Source organism: Saccopteryx bilineata, chromosome 8, assembly GCF_036850765.1.
Source record: "Saccopteryx bilineata isolate mSacBil1 chromosome 8, mSacBil1_pri_phased_curated, whole genome shotgun sequence".
Taxonomy (NCBI): domain Eukaryota; kingdom Metazoa; phylum Chordata; class Mammalia; order Chiroptera; family Emballonuridae; genus Saccopteryx; species Saccopteryx bilineata.
The window spans coordinates 28,286,498-28,309,757 of NC_089497.1; the positions used below are offsets into that span (position 1 = coordinate 28,286,498).

General features: G+C 45.4%; 1 protein-coding gene across 1 annotated transcript; it reads right to left on the reverse strand.

Moving 5' to 3' along the window:
- Positions 1-6,153: 6,153 nt before the first annotated feature.
- COMMD2 (COMM domain containing 2) lies at positions 6,154-18,903 on the reverse strand. Its single transcript, XM_066241511.1, has 5 exons — positions 18,754-18,903; positions 18,592-18,669; positions 17,723-17,805; positions 15,595-15,768; positions 6,154-8,138 (listed from the first exon to the last, which is right to left on the reverse strand). Exons 1-5 carry the CDS (start codon positions 18,818-18,820, stop codon positions 7,941-7,943), a joined length of 600 nt encoding a protein of 199 aa, XP_066097608.1. The 5' UTR covers positions 18,821-18,903; the 3' UTR covers positions 6,154-7,940.
- Between the last annotated feature and the right edge of the window lie 4,357 nt (positions 18,904-23,260).

The window sequence follows — 23,260 nt, forward strand, 5'->3', positions numbered from 1 at the left end:
TAGCGACAGGGTGTCAATCTGCACAGGGGCAGCCACAACCCATACCACAGCTCGGCAGGTGACAGAGGGCGCCCTCTGATTCCCCACGGCTGTGCCTCTGCTCGTGGTCACCTCCTGCTCAGAATGCCCACCTCGCTCATCCACCTGCTCAGACTGGCCCTTCCCGCAACAGCTCGGGAGCGTCCCCTGACCACTTCCGGCTGCCCTGCTCTCCCTGCTCTGAAGTCCCGCAGGGTGCACTCAGCGTGCAGACTGCTTGCTCCCTCTATCTATTCATCCATTTGTTCATTCATTCTTTTTAAATCTTATGTGCCAGGTACTATTCCAGGCAGTTTCACTTGATAATTACTGTTTTATGTTTTTATCTGATCTCTACAAGCAAACTGCACTGCACTGATTAAAAGGATTACAGTGAAACCACCAGATTATTGTAAAGTTGAAGGAAACAGTTTATAGACATGATAGAGAAAACACAGGAAGCAAATACAAGGAAGAGTCCAGCATTCAAAGGCTAATTAAAGTTGTTTTGAGGCCCTGGCCGGTTGGCTCAGTGGTAGAGTGTCAACCTGGCATGCAGGAGTCCCGGGTTCGATTCCCGGCCAGGGCACACAGGAGAAGCGCCCATCTGCTTCTCCACTCCTCCCCCTCTCCTTCCTCTCTGTCTCTCTCTTCCCCTCCCGCAGCCGAGGCTCCATTGGAGCAAAGATGGCCCGGGCACTGGGGATGGCTCCTTGGCCTCTGCCCCAGGCGCTAGAGTGGCTCTGGTCGCAACAGAGCGACGCCCCGGAGGGGCAGAGCATCGCCCCCTGGTGGGCATGCCGGGTGGATTCCGGTCGGGCGCATGCGGGAGTCTGTCTGACTGTCTCTCCCCCCATTTCCAGCTTCAGAAAAATACAAAAAAAAAAAAAAAAAAAAAAAAAAAAAAGTTGTTTTGAATCTTCACCTCCTTTATCAACTGTGAGAGCCTAATTATGAGTTTTGTTGCACTCACCCTGTATCCTAAAATAATGCTTAACTTTTAGATGCCCAACGATTTGTAGAGCTATTTTACAAAACTCTCATTTCATGAAATAAAGTACGCAATTTTCCAAAAACTAATCTAGTTGTATTACCCCAGTAATATTCAGGGTTAAGTTAAGCAGAGAGGATTCACTGGACGTGTTTTGGTACTCGAAGGAATTAAGGGGCAGCGCCTAGACCAGGTCCTTATGGAACAAGCTCAGGGACATGGCCATGAGGCCGTGCCACCTTCCGGAGGCCATCAGCATCTCCTGAGGCTGCCACTACTACTCTCTCTGACACCTCAGGTTTCGGAGTCCGCAGAGAGAGACTTAAGAGGCTCAGCACGAAGATAGGAAGGCCTGGTCCCTTGCCTGACAGTCACACCACACTACACGCGGCTGGGGAGATTATTCCCCAAACGGAATGGGAGTGTGAGTACTTGAAGAGCAAAAATGATCAAAGGGAAAGGAGCCTCCCAGGCGTCCCCAGTGAGCACTGCTCGCCCCTCCCTCCTCGTGTGTTGTACCCCTCCTGTGTGTCACTGCACTTTGCCTGAACCAGCACCGCTCACCTTCCCCGTTCCTGCTCCGGCCCGTGGAGCCCCAGACAGCACCTGCAGCAGCGGATCATCGGGAGGACCATCGGGAGGACCATCGGGAGGATCGCGTCCCAGAGACCCCTCGGTGCTCGACGTCAAAATTAGTTCAGAAATATTCTGAGGTGCCTGACTTTGGGGCAGTGGATAGAGCATCAACCTAGAACGCCTGAGACACTGCAGTCCCAGGTTCCAAACCCCAAGGTCCAAATGACCCCATGGTCGCTGGCTTGAAGCCCAAGGTCACGGGCTTGAGCCCAAAGGTTGCCAGCTTGAGCAAGGCATCACTGGCTCCCCTTGGGCCCCTGGGTCAGGGCACCTATGAGAAGCAATCAATGAACAATTAAAGTGAGGCACCTAGGAGTTGATGCTTCTCATCTCTCTCCCTTCCTGTCTTTCTCGCTAAAAATAAATTTAAAAAAAATTCTGAGGAGTGAACTTAAGCAAAAGTAAATGTCTTTATTCCACTCCAGACAATTTTTATAAATTCTTCATGGTTTTATCTAATATGAAAAATATACTAAATGAATACAGGAAGACATAAATCTTAGCTGATTTCCTATTTTCTCTAAACCTTTAAAATGCCCACAGAACACTCCTTATGTTGAAAATATAAGTAGATTTCTCCTTTAGGAAATCTACTAAATAAATTAAAGAGAACACGAATGTAACTTTCTTGGGAGCTAATTTCAGCTAAATCTCCAACCATTTAGCTGACCAGCTACTTACCTGGTATAACTTTTTGAAGGAGACTAAGAATAAAATACTCAGGGCAGTGGAGAGTAACTACTAGTAACTGGTACTTAGGAAGGAGTCACTCCCAGACTTTTCTAACTTATATCTGGGAAGATAATTCTAGAATACCATCCTTGTAGAAAATGTGTCGTCAGAGGCTCTCTTATTCAGTCAGAAAAAGGTATGAAGATTTGACACACGCTACAACACAAACCTTGAAAACATCACACGCAGTGAGAGAAGGCAGACACACAAAGCCGTGTGTCGTCCAATCCTGCTGGTAGGAACTGTCCAGAAGAGGCAGAGCCACAGAGGCATCAGAGGCTGCCGGGAGGTGGCGGGAGGGGACGGGGGAGAGTGACCGCTAATGGGGACGGGCTTCTTACTGGAGCGGTGAAAACGCTCTGTAATCTGACAGCGATGATGCTTGCACAACTTCGTGAACATACTGAAAACCACCGAATTGCACACTTCGAAAGGATGGATTTTATGTGAACTACTTCTCAAAAATAAAAATAGAAAATGTAAAGGGAGGGAGGAGCCTTAATGAGAGGTTTGGCATGAAGATAAATTGTTTTAAGGGCCTAAGAAAAGCATGGAATTTGGTATTTCTATCAAGGCGAAGATAAAGAGTGGGAGAAAAAAGGCCATAGAAGAAAACACCTGATAATTACATCCTTGGAGTCTAAACTTTTTTTAAAAAAGATTTTTATTACGTTGCTCATATCATGAGACAAATCATTTTTGCTCTTTACATACTAAAAAAAAAATCTCCTGCAGCCTTTCCCAGTTGACCTCGTCTATGAATTGTACAACCGTCTCAGCTGCAAATCAAGCAACCTAACAGAAGAGAACTGTCTTAGATGTCTTGAGCTTCCCGTGCTTTTGCCACTAGTAGGGAGAAGAAAAGGACAAAAGAGGGGACCCTAGGCCAAGCCCGTGTGTCCACCCTCGGCCTCACCTCCTGACTCCTTTGGGCACTGAGTAGTTTTGAATACCTGAGTTTTCTGGCGAACTATATATATATATATATATATGTATCATTCCGAGAATTAAAACTTTGGATGGAAATAATACTGAAAATGTATTTAAATTTCCTGATCATTTTTTCTCCTTTCTTCAGATTTGCAAGTTGTATTTTTTAATATTATGCATTATCAAACTCATTATAAAAATGAAGGAGGAGAATCAACAGCCATAATCCAACTACCCAGGAACCACCAGGTAACAGTGTACATGGGACATAATTCAAGGCCATAAGATAATGAGACCTCAATCCTCACAAGTATTTTCTTAAGTTTGGCACAATGCTAAACATTCTATACTCATAGTCTCATTTAGACCCCACAAGCCAAAACAATGTTAGTATTTCTATTTTAGACATGAAGAAAACAAGACTTTGGGAATTTATCAAGGACTCATAAGCCACAAAGCCTAAATTCAAACTCCTTCATCCATCTCCAAAGACTGACTTAACTTTTTCACATTATCCCCTAAAAGGCCAAGTACTACCATAAATAATAAGGACCCAATACACATACCATTTCCACACAGTTAATGACTTTTCAAACTTTCCTTGCTGTCTGGTTCTCCTCGTTCAGTTTTCAAAAAGATATATATTCTTCCTACCATTTCCCACTCCCCTCCCTTTTCTAATTTATCCAAGCTTGGAAACATACAAACAAGCTCACTGAAATCTGAAACACCAAGAAATCAGCCGGTGAAGGACACAGGCTTTGTGACAAAGAGCATTTCTTCTTCACAGCTCTGTTCTAGGTTTGAGACAGGAAGGACATGACAATTATGTCTAAACATGCATCAGCTAATCCTAAAAAACCGGCACACTAATAACCCAAAATGTTTTACCCAGAGTCCAGACATATGAGCCATACAGGCAAATAGAACAGTGATTGCATCTGCAGAAAATGTGTTCATATACAAGCTACCAAAAAACACAAAACAATCAAATGTGCCATAGAGCCAAGAAAGCAGAGCTGCCTACAAGGGTAGAGTATGTTTAAACAGGAAAAGAAAGAGGCTCATGTCGATGGCCTGTACTCAAAGGTGAGCTCCAGGTTCAAAGGGATATGAGGAGACTGCTCCCAACTTACTCTGGCCCAAAAAGGCGCAGAAGGAAGACCATCAGAAAGAATAATGGAGAACAGAGAGGAAAGTTTCATACAAGTGTAAAAAGACTAAGGTAAGACTGGGGTGAGAACTGTGGATATGAAATGGAAGAAAGGCTACCCCGAGGGGACACAGGCTATTATTTCAGTTTTGGCTGGGGTCAGTCCTGCTTATCTTCCACCAGATATGGACAAAAAAGAAGCCTCACAGGGCTGTCTTTATCATCGCAGCTTGGCAGGCATGTTGCTTATAAAACAAACAAAATACAAACAAACAAAAAACCCCACAACATATGCTATTTTATGCAATATAGTTTCCTTCTGTTTATGAGGTTGTAAAATAGGAAAGTTGGATTAATCAAGTTATCACTGTAATTAAAATATTTTTCTGATTAGTTTGCTAATACCTGATGTGATTATTTTGCAACTGTAGAACATATCCCTATGGGAAAACAGTGACCCATAAACCTGCAGTGGGCTGTTGGGTGGTGATTTCAATAGTGTTGTTCTTTCAATGGCCTGTTTCCTGGTAAGAGTGGCTAGATGTAAACCTGTAAACCCATATCAAAGAAACACAATGTCACTTTGACCTGAAAATCTTTCACTTAAGACTGAATCCATTCCCACCCTTCCATGATTCTCCTCCCTGAGCTTCCTTTTCTCTTTAAGTCTCCCTCCCTGTGTCCCTGAACTCTGTCCAGCGGACCTGATACATCAGCATCTGAGTTTTTCAGAATAGCTTACAGTTACCTGCTAAAAAACAAAACAAAACAAAATTTGTAAGGAAGAAGGGATATCTCCCTGGAATGTAGTAAGCATGTTCTCCTTTGCCTTCTTTGTACTTTATTCAAACAGAAATATAGAAAGTAACTGTAATTTCATTCATTCACTCACAGCAAGACAGACACACAGGAAGAGGTAAGCATGAATGCATAGTTGCGGCACCTTAGTTGCTCACCGATTGCTTTCTCACACATGCTTTGATCAGGGGGCTCAAGCTGAGCCAGTGACCCCTTGCTCAAGCCAGCAACCTTGGGGTCATGTCGATGATCCCACACTCAAGCCAGATGAGCCTGTGTTTAAGCCAGCAGCCTCAGGGTTTTGAACCTGGTACCTCAGCATCCCAGGTCAATGGTCTATCCACCTTGCCACCACCTGGTCAGGCTATTTACTTTCTTCTTAGTGAGAGAGGCAGACAGGAAGGGAGATGAGAACATTAACTCATAGTGGTAGCACCTTTGTTGTTCACTGAATGCTTCTCATATGTGCCTTGACAATGGGGCTCAAGTTGAGCCAGTGACCCTTTGCTCAAGTCAATGACCTTGGGCTCAGTCCAGTGACCTTGGGGTTTCAAACCTAGGATCTCAGCATTCCAGGTCAATGTTCTATCCACTGGGCCACCACCGGTCAGGCAAAAGTGACTATAACTTTTACCCAGACAATTAAGAATCAATTCTATTACCCCTACACACGTTTATAAAAGTGAATGACAGCATGTCTCCTAGATGCTTTGGGTACTAGGGAAAAAAGGGAGTCCTTACCCCTTTGAGGAGTGAGTTTCTTTCATGTTTGCTGACTCTCAGAAGTGAGTTCTGTTTTGTTTTGTTGTTTTTTTAAAAAAATAAAATTAGTTCCAGTTACAGTTTTATTAACTTATAATTGTTTGATAACCAATTTATGGAAATAAGAAAAACATACATTTGCCTTTTTTTAATGTTGCCTTACACATTTTTAAAATACAAATTTTTGTATGATTGTACTCTGGATGGTCAGGATGCAAGAGGACATACATGAGCATTCATACTACTCAAAGAGTTAATAAAATGCAGTATAAATCACATAAATTCGAGCACTCAACACTGAAGCTAGTTAGCCACAACAACTCAAAATTAAGCAACATGGCAAGTACTTATCTTCAAATGCAAAGAAAAATGCATGAACTGTCTAAGCAATATAGCACCTTAAAAATATTCATATTTGGCCCTGGCCGGTTGGCTCAGCGGTAGAGCGTCGGCCTGGCGTGCGGGGGACCCAGGTTCGTTTCCCGGCCAGGGCACATAGGAGAAGCGCCCATTTGCTTCTCCACCCCCACCCCCCTCCTTTCTCTCTGTCTCTCTCTTCCCCTCCTGCATCCAAGGCTCCATTGGAGCAAAGATGGCCCAGGCGCTGGGGATGGCTCCTTGGCCTCTGCCCCAGGCGCTAGAGTGGCTCTGGTCTCGGCAGAGCGACCCCCTGGAGGGGCAGAGCATCGCCCCCTGGTGGGCAGAGCATCGCCCCTGGTGGGCGTGCCGGGTGGGTCCCGGTTGGGCGCATGCGGGAGTCTGTCTGACTGTCTCTCCCTGTTTCCAGCTTCAGAAAAATACAAATATATATATATATATATATATATATATTCATATTTATTTTCAACTCTTCTGTGGCTATTAACGTCCCAGGTTGCTTTTAAAGGTCAAAAACATTGAACTGTCTGGAAATACTGTGAACAGGAACAGTATTACACTGTTTCATTTTCAAAATTTTGGTCAATACAAAGAAAAATAATAAAGTTAAGCAGTCAAAAGAAATAGTAAAAAAAAAGGATAGTCATTCAAATATACAGAAAAAATGAACAGTCAAGATTCACTTTCGGTTGATTCAATCCTATTTACACATCTAAAGTATAAGATCACCTTCATTTGTCAAGAAAGTGACCATAGTTAGCCCCAGGAAAGGAACTTTTCGTTAGCTTTTGAACATGATCTCAAATCTTGTCATAGAAAAAGAACTTTGATAGACTCTATATGTAGTTATTACCCTCACAGTGTAGTAAGGTATCAAAAAGCTGCAAAATTAATACTGATAATCTAGGAGGAAAGGTCAGGCTTTCCTGTCCCATCCTTCCTTTGGGGAGGGGAGGGAAAAGAATGCAGAAGTTTCTGGCTTGTGAGAACAATGAGTCATTTAGTTTTAAATCTAAAATAAAGGTTAACCAAGAAACTTCTTCTCTTACAATGGGAGACAGAATTTATACACCACCTTGCATTGATTGTAGTTCCTCCCCCTCCCTGGAATCCTGAGAGTAACATACCTCTAGGCAAAGGAGCAAAGATGAACCCCAAAAGATTTGTAAACATCTTTGATTGTGTTATCTTGAAAGTCTTCATGTTTCTGTGTATCCCCTACACAAATGTTGTAAGCTTGTGCCATGATGTCACGCTCACTCCCACCCATGTGTGATCAAGGGTACATAAATAGACCCTGAAATGTATTTGGGGCACATGATTTGGGTTTGCAATTGCCCTATGTCAGCCATATGCGGACAGCATATTTAATAAATCTCCTCCTTTAATAAAACTCTTCAAAATTCATCTGGACTTGGTGTCTCTACGTAAACCCGTGGAATTGAGGTACGGGTACTTTACAACAACAGGAAGAAAATTAAAGTCGCTGCTGCATGTATTAATGCACACATGACTCAAAAGGAATGAACGGCCCGGCCAGGGCTACTTGACATTGCGCACGACTCTCCTGCAGTGGCGGGTTCCCATCTCCTCCAGGGCCTGCTCCAGCCGCTGAACCAGGTGCAGCAGCGTGGCTGGGTCTGTCTGCAGAACCTCGGTGCCCTGACCTCCGTTCCGATTCAGGTGGAGCTTCAGAGTCACTGCCGGTTTTATCTGCTGCCTGAGGCTTCTGCTTGCAAGCTTGATTTCAAATGGAATGAAAGCATAACAGCGATTGAATCATCATGCTGAATACAGAATAGTTATAATTACCTTATCTCATATATAAAGTCAGGTTTCAGAGAAATCACAGACTTCACAATTAAAAGTAAACTTTAAAACTTTTGGGAAAAAAATGAGTATATGCAACCTTACAGTGAATGATATAAAAGGCACAAATCATCATGAAAAAAATGACAAATTTAACTACATTAAAATTATTACATTGTCTTAAAGGATACCTAAAAATAATGGAAAACATGTCACAAACTGAGAAGTTATTTTGTAGCAAATATACAAAAAAGAAGATTAGTATCCAGAATGCATGAATAATTGCTCTGATTTAAAGGAACAAAACCAAGAAAAAAATGTGTAGAAGACCCAAGGAAGCACTTAACAAAAGAATAACACAAACAGATAAACATAAGTAAATATGTTCAACATTATTAGGAATCAAGAAAATGGCTAATAAGACTGACTGGTGATGGCGCAGAGAGTAGAGTGTCAACCTGAGAAGCTAAGGAACCAGGTCTGAAACCCCAAGGTCACCAGCTTGAGCACTGGATCATATACATGGTCCCATGGTCGTCTTAAGCCCAATGTTACTGGCTTTGCTGGAGCACCACCCCTACCCGTCACCCTGGTCAAGGCACATATGAGAAGCAATCAATGAACAACTCAAGTGCTACAACTATGAGTTCATCCTTCTCATCTCTCTCCCTTCCTGCCTGCCTGCCTGTCTGTTTCTCTCTTGCTGCTAAACAAGATCAAAAGGCCAATAAAAATGCTGCAGTGTCCACATATCAGACTAGCATGAGTTAAACACCTCTCCACAAGGAACCCTGCAAGTACTGGCAATGGAAGCTCTCATCCACTGCAGGGAGAGTGCTGAGTCACGTTGGAAAAGTGTTACCAGTAATTCCACTCCTAGGCAGATGACCTAAGTAAACTCTTCTACATATACATATATTCCTAATAGTATTTGTTCCTAAGAACCAAAAATTAGAAGCAGCTCAAATATTTTTTAACAACAGAATGGATAAATTGAGAATACTCATACAATGAAATACTTACTAACTGGCAGCAAAAAGAAATACACTGTGGCAACATGAATTGTCATAGATAAATCTAAAAGGAAAGTGTTTAACCAAAAAAGCAAGTCACTGAAGAATACATGCAAATCAAAAAACAGTTTACTGGAAAAAATGTGTGTAAATAAACCTAGCACTAAAAATTAACAAAAAATTCAGGATGGAGGTGCCCTCCAGGGCGCCGGAAGCGATTCTCGTTGGAGGAGGGAGATCGTACGGTACTGCTTTTGTTCGAGTCCTTAAGCTTGGCAATGGGTACTTGTTTTTATCATTCTTCTCTAAACTGAGTAGCTATATAATCTTTTGTTTCTAAGATATATTCCAAAATTTTTAAAATGTACCATCGATATATTGTTAAAAGAAAAAGAAAAAACCCACTAGAAACAATGACCAACTTGGAAATGATGCTATCTGACCCTCGCACCAAAGTGTGCTCGCAGACCATTCTCCTTTAAAAGGAAACAGGACCTCCCAAAGTAATAGCTGATTCAAGTCTGGGACAGGAATTGTACAAGATGAACCTGAAAGATCTTGCTATCGGAGAAAGCAAGATTGTTATCTAAAACTACTGCAGTAGTGTCAAAAGGACAAGCCAAATCAATGAGAATTCCAAGTGAGTAACACATCTAAACCTAAGATTTCAGGATTAACTTAAATACCACCACATAGAACACTCTAACTTCTTCCAATTAACTCTAGGTCATTTGTGCAAAAAAACAGAACCCAAGGTATTGATCCAAAGCTGAAATGTAATGTCTCAAAATACTTTGGAAACTATATTAATCCCTTTGGGTAAGCTAGTCCTCAAACACAAAACAGGTAATTGTAAGGTAAGTTATCTGTATAAGATCATTTGTCTAGTAGATTATAGAAAAGCAAATGGTAATAAATATAATTATTGAAAATACTACTTATTCAATTACGCAGTTTATACTTCTTTTCCTCTCTACCTACACTGATAGATAAGGACCAAATGTATCTAGGTGTGTAACTAAGCAATTAATTTTTGTTGAAAGACTTAAGGTCACTCGATCTATTCTCCCATTTTTATTTATTTACTTTTTTTTTTTTTTTTTTTTTGAGAGAGAGAGAGAGAGTAAGGAAAGAGAGAGAGGGAGGAGAGAGATGAGAAACATCAACTCGGAGTTGTGGCACTTTAGTTGTTCATTGATTACCTCTCATACATGCCCTGATCGGGGGACTCGTCAAGCCAGTGACCCCCTTGCTCAAGCCTGGGCTTCAGGCCATCCTTTGGCCTCAAGCCAGCTACCCTGAGATTGTGTCAATGACCCTGCACTCAAGCTGGCGAGCTCAGAGTCCCAGGTCAACGCTTTACTCCTATGCCACCACTGGTCAGGTGACCCTGCACTCACGCTGGCGAGCTCAGAGTCCCAGGTCAACGCTTTATTCCTGTGCCACCACTGGTCAGGTGACCCACACTCACGCTGGCGAGCTCAGAGTCCCAGGTCAACGCTTTACTCCTGTGCCACCACTGGTCAGGTGACCCTGCACTCACGCTGCGAGCTCAGAGTCCCAGGTCAACGCTTTACTCCTGTGCCACCACTGGTCAGGTGACCCTGCACTCACGCTGGCGAGCTCAGAGTCCCAGGTCAACGCTTTATTCCTGTGCCACCACTGGTCAGGTGACCCTGCACTCACGCTGGCGAGCTCAGAGTCCCAGGTCAACGCTTGATTCCTGTGCCACCACTGGTCAGGTGACCCACACTCACGCTGGCGAGCTCAGAGTCCCAGGTCAACGCTTTAGTCATGTGCCACCACTGGTCAGGTGACCCTGCACTCACGCTGCGAGCTCAGAGTCCCAGGTCAACCCTGAGATTGTGTCAATGACCCTGCACTCAAGCTGGCGAGACCAGTGTCCCAGGTCAACGCTTTACTCCTGTGCCACCACTGGTCAGGTGACCCTGCACTCACGCTGCGAGCTCAGAGTCCCAGGTCAACCCTGAGATTGTGTCAATGACCCTACACTCGAGCTGGTGAGCTCAGTGTCCCAGGTCAACACTTTATTCCTGTGCCACCACTGGTCAGGCTACCCTCCCATTTTTAGATAACACAGTATCTAAATTAATAATCTTTACAGACAGGTATCTGCACCATTCTTTAAAATTTGTAGATAAAGATTACATAACATTCTTAACAAATACCTAGCAAGAAAAACTAGGCCTAATTTTTCTCAGAGAGAAATTTGACAGTAGTACTCCACAAAATTCATAATATGTATGAACTTATTTTTAATGAGGACGAAATTCTGCCCTTCTCCCTGTAAAAATGATAGCAATTTTAAATAAATCATCCCTAAAGAGTAACATCTTCCTTCACTAATCTCAGATACATCCAATATTTACTGATGCTATTAACAAAGGCATTAATTACACTTGCAATTTATGAAGTACAAGAAATGTTTCTATTAGAATCTAAACTATGATGATTAATTTATTCCCCATAAGCAAATGCACAATAATTAGATGGTAACTATTCATTCACCACTCGTCTCCAGGAGACAAATCAGTTACTCAAAAAACAAAAGCTTCTGTACTGTTACTAGTTTCCTAGCCTTTAAGCTGATTTTCATTTGACAAGTCTTCCTCCCATACACAGAATACACTCCAGTTAAAATCTGTTGTAATAATTTCAATTAGTAAGCTCACAAAATCAATTCTCCAAGTAGCTTTTTTAAATGCGTTTCACCACGAGGCAACACTCTTTCTGTACACCCTCAACTTTAGTCCGTGTTAATCCCTGTGCTCACCTCGGCGGCACACACTAAACGGGGCTAATCCTTGTGGTAACACAGCCGTTCAAACTCATTTCACTGGATAAATGAGCACTCTTGAGTTTAACTTTAGAAAATTCAATTGCTTAACTTTCTAACTTCTAAGAAATGTCTTCAAAATGGAAAAAACTCAAAGCAAATCAAGAAAAATAAAGAGCCTCTCGGGCCTAGAGGATGCAAAGAGTCAGGAGATACCCCAGTTAGAAACGTGCAGTCACTGCTGAGCCACAGGAACACGCACATCCCCATCCTCCTCTGCCCGCTGTCAGGAAAGGACCCGAACACAGAGGCCTGGCCAGCCATCTCCTCCTCCCCACCAGCTCCACAGGACTTGCTGCTTATGATCCCCAGAGTGGCCACTGTGCCTTGTTCTCTGCTGTCTCCATACCACAGGACAGGCACACAAGAAATACCTGACCAATACTTTATTTAAGACGGTGTTTACCACCGCCAGTCCCCTCCCCGCCGTTTTTTTTTTTTGTTTGTTTGTTTTTTTTTTATTTACTTATTTTTTACAGAAACAGGGAGTGAGTCAGAGAGAGGGATAGACAGGGACAGACAGACAGGAACGGAGAGAGATGAGAAGCATCAATCATTAGTTTTTCATTGCACGTTGCAACACTTTAGTTGTTCATTGATTGCTTTCTCATATGTGCCTTGACCATGGGCCTTCAGCAGACCGAGTAACCCCTTGCTGGAGCCAGCGACCTTGGGTTCAAGCTGGTGGGCTTTTGCTCAAACCAGATGAGCCCACGCTCAAGCTGGTGAGCTTGGGGTCTCGAACCTGGATCTTCCGCATCGCAGTCCGACGCTCTATCCACTGCACCACTGCCTGGTCAGGCCCCTCCCCGCCGTTTTTATATTTAGCAGTGAATGCCTATTCTGTGCCAGGCATTGTGCTGGGGACATAGGAGTCAACAAGACACTGTACCCGTCCTTGTGGAGTCTATAACGTGGCTTATACCATATCCTGTCTTAATATCTATTCAAGCACTCATCACACTAGATTATAATGGCTCAACTCCCCTCACTGAATTTCTGTAACCTATTTGGACCACCTCACCAATATTGGAATCAGGAAGAATTCAGCAAAACAGTAGTTTACAAATTTTACTGCATATTAGAATTACCTGGGGGAATGGGGAATTATTAAAAATCCTGATGTCCTGGCCAAACCCCTTACCATTAAGTCAGAATCTCTGGGGGGGGATGGAACCTAGTTTTTGAAAGCTCCCGGGTCATTCCAGCATGCTGGCAGGGCTGGTGCGCTAGGCCACATACTCAACACGCTCATTCCCATGCGCTCGGGCCTTGGCAGCAGACACTGTCTCCTCTACCAAGAACATTTACCCTGGTTTTCTCCATTCATTTATCCTTCTCAGATTCCACCTCCTTTTGCTGAATCCTTTCTGGATCACTCCTGTGTACACTGAACCAAATTACCTGAGCTACAGCTTTCTTGAAATACTCAGTTGTACGTTGATTTACACAATTCTATTCTTTTCCCCCCCCCAGAATCATATTTCACAACTATCTCTAATTACTAGTTATTTTGAGACCACCTAATATTCATAAATGACATATCTTTTACAGCTGAGAAGGCATCTTACACTTTTGTTTCCCAAAACATTTAGCAAGGCTCTGGTCAGCAAATGGACGACATTCAATAAACATCTCTTAATCCAGTGTTTTTCAACTGCAGGTCCGCAGACCACTCCGTCAGAAATTTCACACTGGTCCACAGAACAGTTAATCACCCTGCCTGACCTGTGGTGGCACAATGGATAGAGCATCAACCTGGAATGCCAAGGTCGCTGGTTTGAAACCCCGTCAAGGTACATAAGAGAAACAATCAATGAACAACTAAAGTGAAGTAACTACTAGTTGATGCTCTTCTCTCTAAATATCAATAAATAAAATCTTAAAAAAAAAAAAAAAAAAAAAGCCCACCACTCTGCTGTTGTGTGAGGGTCACAGGCCCAGTGATCTTAGCCAAATTCACGGATGCTTAGGGTGGTATCTGCCTCAGCGGTCCCTGAAATAATTCTCCTACTTTCACAGGTCCCCAAGTGTAAAAAGGTTAAAAACCACTCATTTCTATGGCTTTCAAATCTACTGAATCAGCTCTGACTGGATGGCTCAGTAAAGCACCAACCTGGCATGCCAGAGGCTACAGGTTTGACCCGTCAGAGTACATACGAGAAGCAATCAGCAAGTACACAACTAAATGGGACTAAGTGAAACAAATTTCTCTCTCTCCCTTCTTCTTTTTCAGGAAAACAAACAAACAAACAGGCCCTGGCGGTTGGCTCAGTGGTAGAGCGTCGGCCTAGCGTGCAGAAGTCCAGGGTTCGATTCCCGGCCAGGGCACACAGGAGAAGCGCCCATCTGCCTCTCCACCACTCCCCCTCTCCTTCCTCTCTGTCTCTCTCTTCCCCTCCTGCAGCCGAGGCTCTATTGGAGCAAAGATGGCTCGGGTGCTGGGGATGGCTCCTTGGCCTCTGCCCCAGGCACTGGAGTGGCTCTGGCAACAGAGGGACGCCCCGGAGGGGCAGAGCGTCGCCCCCTGGTGGGCAGAGCTTCGCCCCTGGTGGGCGTGCCGAGTGGATCCCAGTTGGGCGCATGCGGGAGTCTGTCTGACTGTCTCTCCCCGTTTCCAGCTTCAGAAAAATACAAAAAAGAAACAAAAAACACAAACAAAAAACACAAACAAACAAACAAAAAAAAATCCCTACTGAACCTCATAAATATAATATGTGCCCGACACAAAAGAACATTTGCTGAATCATTCTACATACACAAAGTTCAAGGTCAGCAAAAGTAATCTATGTATGAGAAGTCAGGGAAAGAGGAAAGGATAAGAATTCGTAGGAGGCAAGAAGGATGCCGATCATGGGTTTCACGAATGTTGGTTTCACAGGTGTTTCACTATAATTCACTGAGCTGTACTTTCACTGACCTGTGTATTTATTTAAACAGAAGTTTTAAAAAAAATCTAAGCATCACTGCTTGGCCTGTGGTGGCAGAGTGGATAAAGCATCAATGTGGCATACTGAGGTTGCTGGTTTGAAACCTTGGGCTTGCCCAGTGAAGGCACATGTAGGAGTTGATACTTCCTGCCCGCCCCCCTCTCCTCTCTAAAATGATAAAGGCTTAAAAAAAAGAAACCCTGAGCTTGCCCACTCAAGGTACATGCCAGAAGTAATCAATGAACAGCTAAAGCGAAACAACTATGAGGTGATACTTCTTGCTCCACCTCCCTCCCTCCTCCCTCTGTAAAATCAATAAATCTTAAAAATAAAAAAATCTAAGCATCACTTAAAAAAATATGCATAACCATCTATCTTCTTTTCCAAAAGAATCAATTTCTCACAATCTTTGAAAATTAAACCAATTTGACACATTAAAAATATAAGAAAGTGAACTATTTATGAAATGGATAGAAAATGAGCAAGAGAAGACTAAAGTTTCAAAGCAAAGTTTGGTTACAGTGGTAAAGAACACAATAAGCCCAAGGACATAAACCCGAAACAATTAACTTTAAAAAAAGCCCCACCTGCACATCCAGTCGCCACTCAAGGCTGTGGTAACTGGGAAGGTCCGGGGCCAGTTCACTCAGAATCGCTCTGATCTCCTTCCTGTTGTCCAGGTAAAGCTGAAGCAACAATTTGTTCAATTCTTCAGAGAATCCCAGAATAAGAATGGAGTCTTGGAAATCCAGTTCAGAGATCTAAAGTGAATTGATTTAACAGAACATCAAAATTTACCTTTGTCTAGTAAATTCTGAAACAGCTGACATACACAAAAGGCCATGAAACCCCCTAACGCTTTTCTGTCTAGTAAAGGCAACAACACTCCTTAATTAAAGACAACTATTTTATTTTTTGCTTTTGAGAGTTCATTTTTTAAAGCTGGGGACAGTGAAACAAAGAAGAGACTTAGCGTGATCTATGGGGGCGCGGTGGGTAAGTCCTTGACCTGGAATACAGAGGTCGCCAGTTGAAACCCCAGGCTTGCCTGGTTAAGGCACATATGACCAGCAACTACTATGAGTTGATGCTTCCCATTCCTCTCTCCTTTCTATCTCTCTCTCTTTCTCTTTCTCAAATCAATTAACAAAATCTTTAAAAAAAAAAAAATAACAAAGGAAGGGCTTAGGGTAGAGGCAGCAAGAGAGTCTGGGTGGTGCTCTGTGCCGGCTCGTAGACACGTCACAGGGAAGAAGTGGGTCACACCGGGCTGTGTGAACTCCCCGAGAGGTCAGTCACAGGGACAGCAGTGCATCACGGCTCTCGGCTCACTGAAGTCAAATAAAAGAGGCGCTGGAGACAGGTGCGTGGCTAAGCCCAGATGAGCGGCCACTGCCTGCTGCTCCCCTGGTTGCAAGTCTTGTGGGGGCCCGCAGAGTTTAGGAGAGAAACAGGCACGTGGGAGAGGGTAGAAAGGCGTGGGTGTGCTCCCGAGAGAGCCCACCTTGCCCGCTATTTTAAAATCTAAGCTTCTGATACACAAAAATACTTTATTAAACTATAAAAGGAATCATTAAAACACCCAATTTTCTCTCCTATTCTTCATCAAGCCAGACATTGCTAATATGCAAAAAAGCTAACTCATTCCACTCTCCCTTCTCTTAGGACACATACTGCGGTGTATGTTTCAATAACACGCAGATACAAGCAGTTCTAATTTACACTAACATGAGGTAGGTACTCATGCTAGCAGGTTTGCACAGACACATGCTTTAGGCACAGCTTCACCAAATCAAGTATAAATCATCAACAACCTTACTGAAATGAGCAGGTACCTGCGGGGGCTTATGATGTAGAGCGGGGTTTTCTTTTTCTTTTTGTGACACAGACAGACAGGAAGGGAAAGAGATGAGAAGCATCAATTCTTCATTGCAGCACCTTAGTTGTTCACTGATTGCTTTCTCATATGTACCCTGACCCGAGGGGCTACAGCAGACCGAGTGACCCCTTACTCAAGCCAGCAACCTTGGGGTTTCAAACCTGGGTCCTCCGCGTCCCAGTCCAACACTCTATCCACTGTGCAACGGCCTGGTCAGGCTACATCAGGGTTTTTAACTGATGCTCCGCAGAATGGTGCCATTCTGCAAAAGAGTTAACCACCCTGATGCTGTGTGAAGATGCCAGACTCAACGATTTTGGACTACAGACTCTACACTCTTCATACAACACCCGGGTGCTTAACTCTTTCTTGGACCCACAAGAAATCTCTGGCTGACTGGCAGGGGTCTGCAGACCAGTGGTACACATCACATGCCCTTTTTTTTTTTTTTTTTCCCGAAGCTGGAAACGGGGAGAGACAGTCAGACAGACTCCCGCATGAGCTCAACCGGGATCCACCCGGCACGCCCACCAGGGGCGTCGCTCTGCTGCGACCAGAGCCACCTAGCGCCTGGGGCAGAGGGCAAGGAGCCATCCCCAGCGCCCGGGCCATCTTTGCTCCAATGGAGCCTCGGCTGCGGGAGGGGAAGAGAGAGACAGAGAGGAAGGAGGGGGGGTGGGGTGGAGAAGCAGATGGGCGCTTCTCCTGTGTGCCCTCGCCAGGAATAGAACTCCGGACCTCTGCACGCCAGGCCGATGCTCTACCATTGAGTCAACCGGCCAGGGTCCACATGCTCTTTTTAAGGTTCACTAACACCAGTTTACCCAAGCCCTTACCATGAGCTTTGAGCTTTCAGTGAGGAGGTATGTTAACCCTTCCACGCCATGCTGGACAGTGTCACTACTCACACTGAGTTTTCCTGAGGAAAAAAGGAAAAATGAGCAAATAAATTGTTGTGTCATATTTCTCACTTTTACTCAAACTCTCATTTAAGAATAAATATTCTCCATTATTCCCTTTTCTTTTTCAAACTCTGCCCTTAAGGCCCTGGCCAGGTTGCAAAGTAGCTAAAGCACCGACCCCGCCACCCCAGCTGGTGGAAATCGCAGGTTTGATCCCAGTCAGCAACCAATGAGCGCACAGCTAAATGGAACAAGTCAGTGGAACGAGGACTGGATGCCTGTCGCTCTCAAATCAAGAGGAAAACAAAGAGTTGGCAACAGCCTCTCATTCTCTCTCCACTCCCAGCAAAAGCCTGCAGCATTTGTCGCCTTGTCCCTTTCTTTACGGCATGCACCCCTGGAGACCAGTGCCGGGGGTAGGCGCCCCCCCACCCCCATGCTCAGCGCCCTCAGGCCGGGCGGTCACCGCTCACCCAGTACGGGGACAACAGTGCCCCCCCCCCCAGTAGGGGAGCGGGGCCCCATAACGCGCCTGCGCGACACTTAGGTCGCCGGGCTGTCCCGCACACTCTGTGCCCGTCTTACACAGGAGGGCGCCGACCTGGGAGCTTTGGCACCCCCGCAGTCACCGGAGACCCAGCCGCCGGGCGCCCCGACTGCGGAGCCTTCGGGTCTGACGGGACCGCAGGGAGAACGAGACGCCCCGCGCCCCCGCCCCGCCCGGGCAGCGGCCCCGTCCCCTCCAGGCCGACAACGGCCAGCTCTCGCCCCACAGCCAGCCGGGCCGGCCCTCCGCTCCTTACTGGCCGCGCCGTCGTAGACCTTGGGGTTCGCGCCGCGCCGCAGGAACTCCACCGCGATGCGCCCAAACTCCGCGACCACTGCAAGGGAAGCCGGCAGGCCGTGAGCCCCGCGCGCGCCCCGCACCCCACACCCCGCCACCCTCCGCCGCTGCGTCGCCGCACCCGCATGGTCCACTTGCGGCAGGAAGGCCAGGTGCTCCTTATGCTCCTCCGACAGTTCCAGCAGCATCCTTGCGGGGAGGCCAATCTCCTCCGTTAGCGCAGACCCCGCCCCCGCCACTTCCGGGTCCGCGTCCCAGCGCGAAGGCGCTCCGGCGCCTCCGCACCCCGAGCTCTGGGTTCCGGCTGTGCTGGTCCCACGCGGAAACGCCCCCTGTCGGGCTTGCTGGGCACGGGGCGTGCCCTCCAAATCTCTCTGAAACCTAGCGAGCCCCCTCTCCGCGCCTCCCCCCTCTGCTATGCTCTGTGGGAGACAGAAAGACGTTAAAAATCCGACACCACCCCTCCCCCCTGCAGAGCTTAATGTACAGTATCAATAGCTAACAGTTGTTAAACTCTAAATCAGGAACTATTCCTGCCACTATTTCCCCCATTCAGGATAAGGTAACTGAGAAGTCAAGCAACGGAAGCTATTGTAGAGCTATTACTTTGCACAGAGATGTTCCGTCTCTTCTTTAATGTGTTCAGTAGCTGTTTCCTTATTCTTCTAGGTGATGCATCAAAGCTGGACCATCACGTAATGAGCCAGAGAAGAACTGGAAGGGCATGATCAGGTCCTTTGACCACTTGTTCCAAAGCCCATCGGTCTACATGGCAGAGTGGAAGCTGAAGGATTGTCACAGTTCTGAGAGTGGTTATACGTTGGGATACAGATGATGAAGATGGCCGCAAGGATTGCTGCTCAGAACAACTTGTTTTTATCTGTTGAATAAGGTGGGAGAGTTTGGTTCCTTTCCTGTCTCTTGTTACCTGCCTTCATTCAGATACAAGAGACTTCAGCGTTGCTGACTGGTAAGAATATGACTCTCCAGATCTCACCCTCCTTGTGTGTGGCAGGGGAGAAAGAGAGAGAGAGAGAGAGAGACACTGCTTATCTATCCTCTATCTGATTGATACAACTGTTTCTATATTGAATCTCCTGGGCAGAAGTGGAAGTTGGAAATTTCTCAGCTGTGCTCTGTGTCCACTTTGTCCCTCACATCCGACATGAAATAGTTTCCTACAGGGGGGCACAGAAAGACTGGTCCTTGCACTTGTTATAGTAGTTAGGTCTTGAAGCAGCATTTGCAAAGAAAGCATAATTTTTACTTCCACTGTAAGTTGCAGGTCAGCAAAAATAGCATTATCTTCTGTAGAGGCCTTTAGTCATACATTGTTGAGAAAATGTCCATTATTTAAAAATAATTCTTGCCCTGGCCGGACAGTTCAGTTGGTTAGAGCATCGTCCTGAAGCGCAGAGGTTGCAGGTTCAATCCCTGGTCAGGGCATATAAAGGAACAGATTGATGTTCCTGTCTCTCTCCCTTCCTCTCCCACTAAAATCAATAAGTAAAAATTTGTAAAGATAATAATTTTCAGGGAAGGTAAAATAATGATTTTTCTACAAATATATAATGAACACACCAAACGTATTATAATCATGAGCCCTGGCCAGTTTTCTCAGTGGATAGAATGTCGGCCCTGGGCACTGAGGAGAGCTCAGTTGATTCAAGCATCACCCTCAGAGGGGGGTTGCCAGGAGGATCCCTGTGGGGGCACATGCAGGAGTCTGTCTCTCTAGAAGGAAGGAAGGAAGGGAGGGAGGGAGGGAGGGAGGGAGGGAGGGAGGGAGGGAGGGAAGGAGGGAAGGAAGGAGGGAAGGAAGGAAGGAAAGAAAAGTGAGAAAGAGAGAGGGGGGAGGAAGGGAGGGAAGGAGAGAGGGAGGAAGGGAGAAAGGGAGGAAAGAGGGAAGGGAGGAAAAGAGAAAGGAAAGGAGAGAAAGAGAAAAAAGAAAAATGAAATCATGAATTAGTGAGGAAATCAGTAAAATTACAGTAAGTAAGAAGTAGTTGCAACAGAGTCAAAGGAGATATTTAAGAATCATACATATACAGATGTTTCTCTCTTTTTTTTCTCCTTTTTTGAAGAGGAGAGAGGAGAAGCATCAACCTATAGTTGCTTCACTTTGATTATTTATTGATTGCTTCTCATACATCCCTTGATTGGCGGACTCCAGCTGAGCCAGTGACCTATTGTATGGGAGGCTGCAAGTGGCAAAGCCTTTGTAAGTTCCAGGCTTAGCAAAAGGCTAAATTCTCCCCCACCTCCATATTGGCTATGAAGCTGAGTATTTGCCATCATCCCATCTTCCCATTTCACTTGCTTGGTTAAGTTGCTAGAAGTAATTTACATGCCCCTCCTCTCACCCTTTCTTTGTTCTGATGTTGGTTGATTATGCAGGGTGAAGGGTTTCTGCACTTGAGAGAATTCTTGGGTTGCCTTGGAGTTGTGTGACTTTGTATCAGAGACTTCCTTATTTGCATATGGCTATAATAAAGCAGGCCAGGGGCTCTTGGCCTTTTGCAAGCTATCTTTTGTGTGATTTGGGGCAAGTATCCTCACCACTCTGAGCCCCTACTTTCTCAGAAGTGGATTTACAATTCCACTGTTTCAAGTTCATCAGTAAAGCATTCTGTAACACTGAAACACCAGGGACAGTGTAAGGGCTTATTAACTGCACATGCCTGGTAGAAAGGGGATTCATGCTTTCTTGAGAGGAATAGAATTAAAATCTGTTGAGCACTCACCACGTAATGATTCTGGAGGCTTTAAATATCTAAACATCTTCTAATCTCCCAAAATGACCCCCAAGGTAGAAGCTGCTATGGTTGGGCCCATTGTACAAATGGGGAAAACTGAAGCCCAGAGAGGTGAATTCTGGTCCCGAAAGTCATGGATTGGAACTGGAGAGATTACAATTGAGGAAGCCAAACTTCCAAGGAGGAAATGATGGGAGGGCTTAGGGAGGAATTTGGGTGGGCTGAGCCAAATAGCTAAAGGCTCCCTCCACCCAGCTGTCTGATTTGACATTTGCTTTGCACCTACTTTCCTCCAGTGCCTGCCACCCTCAAGAGCAGGCCTGGTGTGAGTCACCCAGGCTGTCATTCGCCACTTGCTTTTGCGACGGACTCAGACTTGGTCAAGGGTCTGCTCCTGGCCTCCCAGCAGCAATGAAGTGAAACCTGTAGGAGGAAGGTCTGAGAATAGATTTTGCGGTGGGGTAGAGTAGGCAGGGTTTTGGAGATAGAAGGTGTCAGAGGCAAGAGAGAGCTGCACACAACTGGAGAGTGGCAATGAATATGTGCTTATCTGACCAACATTGATTGAGTGCCTGCCAGGATCTTCCCAGGCAGTGGGGTGCAGTAAGGGCAGATGTGATTGCCCCTTGCTCTCTTTCCAGTTGGAGGAGAGGAGAGCCATGAATGAGTCATCAAATAAGGAAGAAAGATAACAGGGTGAGGTGATGGGAATATCCCAGGAGAACTTTGATCGGGGTGCCAGAGAGGGCCTCTCTGAGAGGTGGTATTGGAACTGGAACCAAGACTTAGAGAAAGAGAAGGAGCTGGCCATGGAAAAAACTGGGTGGGTTGGGATAAGGATGATCTAGAAGAGGAAACAGGTTCTGGGCTGAGGCCATGTTTGGCCTGTTGGAAGAAGAGCTAAGTGGCTGGAGCGGGGTGATGGCTGGGAGAAGCAGTTCATGGAGGGCCTTGTGGGCCACTTAAATGACGTGGGTTTCCCCCTCCCCACCCACCAAGGGAGGTGGGAGCCCTCGAGAGCTTGTGGCCTGAGAAGGGCAGGACCTGATTCAGGTGCTCACAGGGCTCGTGGCTGCTGTGGGGAGGACAGACTGGGGGCCAGGGTGGGAGGGAGCTAGGGGACTAGGGCGGATGAGTGCGTTTCATTCTCCCAGCAGCTCCAGAAGCTGGCGATTATCATTGTCCCCAATTTACAGATGAGGGAACTGAGGCCAAGAGAGATGAAGTGACTTATCCAAGGTCATACAGTTTATAAGTAGCCTTCAAGGTCAGAATAAACAGCCAGGGACCTCTCAACTGGATCGTGGCCCATACAGACTGAGCAGCCTGTTAATTCATTGCCTCAATTTTTTAATTATTTGAAATATTCTTGTTAATTTTAGTATTTGTTAATTCATGGTTTCTCTATCACAACCTGTCCAGTCCAAGAGAGCTGGGGCCAGATCTGTCTTGTTCACTATGGTGTTTCAGAAGCTAGGACAGGGCGTGGCACATGGTAAGTGCTTGGTGTCGGTCAAATAAGTTTGCAAATATATATGTTTGCTCGCTTATAGTTTGCATTGGGTGTGGGAGACAGGCTGTAAACTGGCAAAGTCATTATAGCCTAAGGCTTAGTTTCAAAACTAAGCTTTTCCTCACACCCTTGACTGTTGCATGTTGTGTGGTGGTGCACTCTCATGAGGAATTCCATTATGCCCTAGATAAGTGGCTTTGTATCAGAAACTTTCTTATTTGTAGATTGGCTTAAAGGTTTGGATTTCTACACTATAAAATGGGGCAGACCGAGGCTTGCTCTCTCTCTCTCTCTTGGTTCCTGAGATTAGCATTAGAGAGGAGAGCAGAGAAAGGCCACATAAAGGAGAGGAGAAGCAG